Genomic DNA, 6,813 nt, shown 5'->3' on the forward strand with positions numbered 1-6,813 from the left:
TGTCTGGTTGTATTTCAGAAAATTGTCTTTGTTGTGTATGGTTTATTTTTCAAAAATGACCAGAAAAGAAAAGAATCAAAAACCCTAAAGTTTTCTGGTCAATTCTGAAGATAAAATCGGCGGTTGCCTTCTACCAAAGATGGAACGCGACCAGTTGGTCGCCTCCCATCAGAGAAGGCGACCACTGGTTGCCTTCTCTAGCGGAAGGTGACCTCCTATCTCAGAGAAGGCGACTAGTGGCCACCTCCCTATCTCGGAGAAGGCGACTAGTGACTACCTTCCTATCTCAGAGAAGGCGACCAGTGATGACCTTCCTATCTCGCTACCCAGAAGCTTTTTCTTTGGCATGAAAAATGACTTCTCAAAAAAAAAAAAAAGTAAGTCATTTTTTAAAATATTAGCTTTAATTTGTTTTACTTTGACTGGAAATCAATTTCCATTGTCTTTAGTACTTTCTCCTTACCAAACATGGGAAATCTAGAGAAATCATTTTCCGGGTTTCAAACACACACTAAATATGTGTTTACAAGAACTTCTTCATTTTTTTAATAAATAAAAGAAAATAGATAAACAACTAAGAAAATAGAGAAATAGAAGAATTAAAGTAAATGCAATCTAAAGTTCAAATCTCAATCAAGTGAAAAGATGCATAGTTTATGTACTTTAATTGAGTAACAATTCTTACTTTTTAATGTTGAAGAGTGCCCTTATTAAAAATTTAGATTGGAATCTTTACTTTCAAAAGTTTGTTATAAAGAGTTTGTTTGGTAAATGGGCGTTTAACTACGTTATATTGGAAACTAGTTATATATTTTGATATGAAACAGCTGCATATAGAAACAATGCTCTTAGCAACGTTTCTGCTCAGTGAATTGATAAATGGGTGTCTTTGTCCATAATGCCATTACCAACGATTTTTTTTTTTTAATTGCATTAAAGTGGGATGGCTCTCACGTGAGTGCCAACCCACAAATACCATATACTATTATTGGAGAGAGCATTCTCGATCCCTATTTATAAAGTGGAGTGCTCTCTCCATATTTTCTAAAAAAAATTGGTGACCGATATTATTAACACGTACAATATAATTAGCTAATTGTCAAACAATGCAATAGATTTATATTATATTTTGAGGTCAACTCATAAATTAGTGCAATTCAATCTTTTAATTCTGATTTGAGCTAAGGCTATGTTTGAAAATTCGAAAAATAATTTTTAGAAATTATTTTTCGGACTTTCAGTGTTTGGCAACGCATGAATGATATTGTTGAGAAATTATTTATGTTTTTCTTTTTGGACAGCAAATTTTAAATATGATTATATGTTCTTTTTGAGCGGAATAGGATAACAACAAGGTTAAATTTGATAGGGAGTGGCAAATAAAATAAAATGTGTATGTAACGCGGCGGTTGTCTTTACGTGCAATACAAGACAGGCAGTGGAGATGTGCAATCCACGTCAGAAACGACGTCTTATCGGGTCAGCATGGGACCCACATGTCTCCTTTAATCATTCTGGGATGCTTCAATCTCACGCCACTTTTGGGAGACACACCTATGTTATCATGTGCTTCCTATTTTATTCTCAACAATTATGTGACAATAAGTATCCAATACTACATTTACTTGTCTCACTATTATACAGAAATTATTGTATCGAGTAGATTTTTTAAAAATTCGTCCCCTCTCATCGGATGCGGATATCCACCGTGAATATAATGCTCATAATTTATTATTTTATTAAAAAATAATTATAATAATATTTAAATTATTTACACGTAATAAACTTTACTAATTATTTAAAAACACAAAAATAATATAAATATTCAAATATAATAATGAAATAATTTTTTTAAATAAACTTATTAGTTAAAATTAAAAGGAGTAAAAAGTTAACAAAAATTATAAAGGTCCTGTTTGGTAAATAATCAGTCAATTTTAGCTTATTTGACCACTATTAGTTGTTTGGTTTATAATTTTTTTTAACTCCAAAATACTAAAATTCAAAAGGCTACTCAAAGCAGTATTTTCAATTAGTTTTTTTTTTAGAAAAGTTTTTTTTTTTAGAAAAAAAAAAAACTATACCAAACAGCTATCAGCTAATAGCTAATCTATCAAATAACTTTTTACAATCAGCTAATGTTATCAACTAATCATACCTTCTAACCCAAACAGCTAGCAACCATTTATCAAACAGGGCCAAAAGCTTTTAGAATTAACTAAATATTACTCCTTTCGTTTCATTTTATGTGTTAGGTAAAATTTATAAATTTATTTTATTTATTATATATAACATGTTTTAATTAATTTAAACAAAATAATTACGGAGTAGAATTCTTTTCCAACAAAACCAAAATATGTGAAAAAGAAAAGAAAAGAAAAGAAAAGAAATCTTTTTAAGAATAGTGAATACGATCATGAATTTGGGTTTTTGGTTGTAGGGAGTGGATTCAGGAAATCCGGAGGCGCCGCAATTAACGACGAATTTGTTCCATTCCCTGTGACTGGCAAGTGGGAACTGCCACCTCACCCACATGCTTTGCTTTTCTTCTCAATCACAAATCACAATTCACAATTCACAACCACTACATTTACTGTGCTGCGTGGTTGAATGGGAGAGACTCATTCATTTTTAATTAAATATCAAATATTTAATTTTAGGTATGGAATAATATTAAATCTTCAGATTAATTTTATCATTCAATAAAAATATTTACAGTTTAATGAGACGATTAGTCATCTCTAGACTAACTGTTTGATCTAATAAAAATGTCTACAGTTCAATAAGAGAATTTGTCACCAGTTTAATGAGACGATTAGTCATCTCTAGACTAACTGTTTCATCTAATAAAAATGTTTACAGTTCAATAAGAGAATTAGCCACTGTGTTCCACGTTGAAAATTTTGATTACATTGTAGCTGTTCACTTACCTTATGCGCCGGGACTTTGACTTCCGTGTCTAACTTCATCATTTTTCCTTAATTTAATCCCCTTTTTTCTCGACTTAATCTTATTCTCACATGGGCCCCACTTGTCGCTGTCTCTTACCATGTTATTATTGTCCATTCAATTCCTGCCCAACTCTCTCCCCAATTTCACAATCTCCTATTCCCTTTCCCTTACTCATCACTACACTACTCTACTACGTATGCCGTTATTTCACCTTTAAAATTCTACCCACTTTGTACGTCTAAAACACTAGAGTCTAGAGGTGACCCCACTTTCGTTATAGGTTTTGAATTTGCGATTCATTTTCACAAGAATGGTGAGGAATCCCAACCTTGTAACACCAATCTTAATTTTGATTTTTTTTTTTGGTTTGATTTTTCTTGTCAAGTTAGAACGACGGAGGAGAAAGGTGAAAAACGAAAAAAAGATATGAAAAAAAAGACTAAAGCATATCATTAAAAGTGTAGATTTAGGGGTGTGTACCTCCCCAATACCTATTCACTCACCCCTGAACCACGGAGGCCGAGCAGCTTCGGTTGACCTTGAACCCCAAAGGCGCCAAACATCAGGCTCCGGCTTGGACTTGGTCCTGGACCCCAAGGCGCTAGGCATTGGGCTCGGCTCTGACCACTGAGCTAGGCCCTTGAGGCCGAGTGAGGGGCCAGACTCAGGTTGGACCGGGTTGCCTCTAAAAAATAGTACAATTCCTATTTTTGATAATTTATTAAGATTTTCATCTATAATAAAAATTATACTCCGTAATTTATTCAATCAGAGTTGCTCTGGAATTCCCATCATTAATGGTAGATAGGACAAGCATCGCATTAAATTCCTAAAGCTAACGCGGAGATTGCCGTTTACCCTCACCCAATACTCTTCCGCCACTTGTCCCATAAATCCACCCCGTCAGCGTGAAGATAATGACCGTATTTGGTAAATGAAGAATTCGTCAAAATTTTAACGGCTCCGTTATTAATGGCGACTTTCTCAAACCACTATTAATGTTATTTGGTAAGCCAGCGGTTTAGAGCAATGTTTTGCTCCAAATCGTTGAAATTCCAAATGTTGCATTTGGAATTGGTGTTTTGGAAAAAGAAAAATTTTTTGCTGGTTACACCTAGATTCATACAAATTTAATTAATTAATTTGTGATTACGGAGTATAATATATAACTGATTATTATAATTAAAAATGAGTGGAATATTTTCTTAAATATGATGATAGTTATTTTAAAAATAAAAGTCCTAATCGCTTTGTATATATAACGGTTTATATGATATCTTAAGTTTTCGAATTATAACAATTTCTTATATTATATATTTCAGAAGAAACTAATGTATAATATAAAAGAAAGTAGCATTAAAGAAAATGTTATTTTTAATTTTTTTTATTATTTACCTTATAATAATGAAACAATTAAAATCTTTATATTCTTATATGAATTAATTGGTCCATCAAGAGTTAGAAAGAAATTACTATATATATATGGGAGAGGGTGAAAATAATATTTTGATTGTTAATGTGTGAAATTGTCTTATATGAGATAATTTTAAATATACAAAATTTTTTATTAAAATATAACATTTATTCACGTATAGAAAAAGTATTTGATAAACGTTTTACAAAATTTTGTGATTGTACTTTCGTCAATAGGTTCGCCCGGTGTGAACGCGTGAATACGCATCGAATTGCGGGCTCCCGAATCTTGACGAAATGGCGATATTTTTTTAAAAAATTAATTTTAAATTATATTAATCTGCAAAGAATTTTGGTGGAAATAAATATAAATAATAATAGAAAAATAGAAATCAATTAATGCGAAAGAAGGGAGAGAGAGAAAGGAAGGCGCGGCCTGGGCCTTTATATACGCTGAGCCATCGCCCAATTTTACCAGAGCGAAAAATTCAGTGAGGCAATCTAAAAAAAAAAAAGAGTGATTTTTAATTTTTTTTCTCCCCCCTCTCTAACATCCCGCTTCTTGAGATCCCTTTCTGTCATCGTCTGTCTTTCAAGAAATTTTCAGCGATTTTGAAAACGGTTTGTTTTTCTTGGTTTTGGGTTTTGATTAATACTGAAATTTTCGTTAAAAACAAGCCCAGATTAACAGGTGGTGGTTTTTTGAAAGCCAGGTGATTCAGAATAGAGATCCAATTTAGTTTTTTTTTTTTTTATAAAGCTTGATTATAGTATAAATCTTTTGATTTTGATTAAAATTACCAGGAGGGTCTGTTTTTCTATCCCTCAGGTTCTTGATTTTCTTGTTTTTCTTCAGATCTTTGATTTTTGTGTGTGTTTTGACTTTTGAGAAGCCATGGCAGCAGCTATAGATATATACAATAGCAGCAGTCCGGTATATATAGATCCTTTTAGAGAAGAACTTATGAAGGCACTTGAACCTTTTATGAAAGGTGCTTCTTCTTCTCCTCCCCCTTCTTCTTCTTCTTCTTCTTTATCTTCTTCACCTTCTATTTCTTCTTCTTCGTCGTATTATCCGTTTGAATCTTCTTTCTCAACGGATCCATATTTGTACCATGAATTTGCCCCGATCCCGATGTTTTCGGGTTTTGAGAGATTAGGGTTTGAGCAAAGAGGTCCGATAGGGCTAAATCAGCTCACCCCATCTCAGATCCTTCAAATTCAAGCTCAGATTCATCTGCAAAACCAGGAACAACAATCCTTATCCTCTGTTGTTCTTCCTCGGCAACAAGTGAGCTCCTGTTTGGGATATCTGGGGCCCCGACCCGTTTCTATGAAGCAAAGCGGAGCCCCGAATAAGCCCGCGAAGCTTTACCGGGGCGTGAGGCAAAGGCACTGGGGGAAATGGGTTGCGGAGATTAGGCTTCCGAGGAACCGTACGAGGTTGTGGCTTGGAACGTTTGATACGGCTGAAGAAGCCGCCTTGGCTTACGACAAGGCGGCTTATAAGCTGAGAGGGGAGTACGCGCGGCTTAATTTCCCGGATCTTCGGCATCGGCTCAGCCAGGATTTCGCCGACTTTAAGCCGCTGCCGTCCTCCGTCGACGCCAAGCTTCAAGCCATTTGCCAGAACCTAGCCGAGTCGCAGAAACCGGGCCCGGTTCATACAAAGCGGACCAAAAACAAACCGGAAAATAAAATCAAACCGGAATCCGGTTCATCATCTTCAGATTCCCCCGCTCTCTCCGAGGAATCTTCGCCAGAATCCGACATCACGTTCCTCGATTTCCCCGAGCCCTCGTTCGAGGAATCCGAGAATTTCAATCTCCAGAAGTTTCCGTCGGTGGAGATCGATTGGTCAGCGCTGTGATTACAAATTTCATAGCTTCTTTTTTTTTTTGTTTTTTTTTTTGTTCAGTGAGAGTCTCAGGGTATGTAAGGTTCACTGCAATGGAATTTTTGACATGTGCAGTGGGTGAGTCAGGAAAGGAGTAGTAGTATGTAATGGAAGGAGTAGTCTTTTGATGTCTTATGTTGTTAATAGTTTAATGTAACTTTGTAAGGTGTCTTATCTCCTTGGTTAGGCTGTTGTTTTTGTTATGCATGATCAAGGAGACTTTGTATGTGTCTGTTTGTTTAGGAACTTAATTAATGTATGACTTATGTTTATTACTGCACTCTTATGCTCTTCATTCATGTAGTTAATTGTCATCCCAAACTAAAAGATTCTACCTTAATTTTGAGAGCCCTTACAAATTATAGTTGAAGGGAACTCGTAGTTTCACCTCTTATGATCTTAGCAATTAAGAGGTAAACATTAACTAAGACTTAAACTAGTTTAAGTTGTTCACAGATAAACAATAAATAAGATCTAAATTAGTCTAAGTTGTTCATAGTTAAATTTTAAATTAAGAAGTTTGATGAGCCACCTTACTTCTTAGATCAATT

The 6,813-nt window shown here is 34.5% G+C and overlaps 1 protein-coding gene across 1 annotated transcript; it reads left to right on the forward strand.

Moving 5' to 3' along the window:
• The first annotated feature begins 4,832 nt into the window (after positions 1–4,832).
• LOC116020682 (ethylene-responsive transcription factor RAP2-13-like) lies at positions 4,833–6,542 on the forward strand. Its single transcript, XM_031261173.1, has one exon. It carries the CDS (start codon positions 5,261–5,263, stop codon positions 6,233–6,235), a length of 975 nt encoding a protein of 324 aa, XP_031117033.1. The 5' UTR covers positions 4,833–5,260; the 3' UTR covers positions 6,236–6,542.
• The last annotated feature ends 271 nt before the right edge of the window (positions 6,543–6,813 follow it).

Source organism: Ipomoea triloba, chromosome 5 (genome assembly GCF_003576645.1).
Source record: "Ipomoea triloba cultivar NCNSP0323 chromosome 5, ASM357664v1".
Lineage (NCBI taxonomy): Eukaryota > Viridiplantae > Streptophyta > Magnoliopsida > Solanales > Convolvulaceae > Ipomoea > Ipomoea triloba.

Excerpts from the sequence above, each read along its gene's own strand:
- LOC116020682 (XM_031261173.1), top strand. The coding sequence starts at position 5,261 with ATGGCAGCAGCTATAGATATATACAATAGCAGCAGTCCGGTATATATA.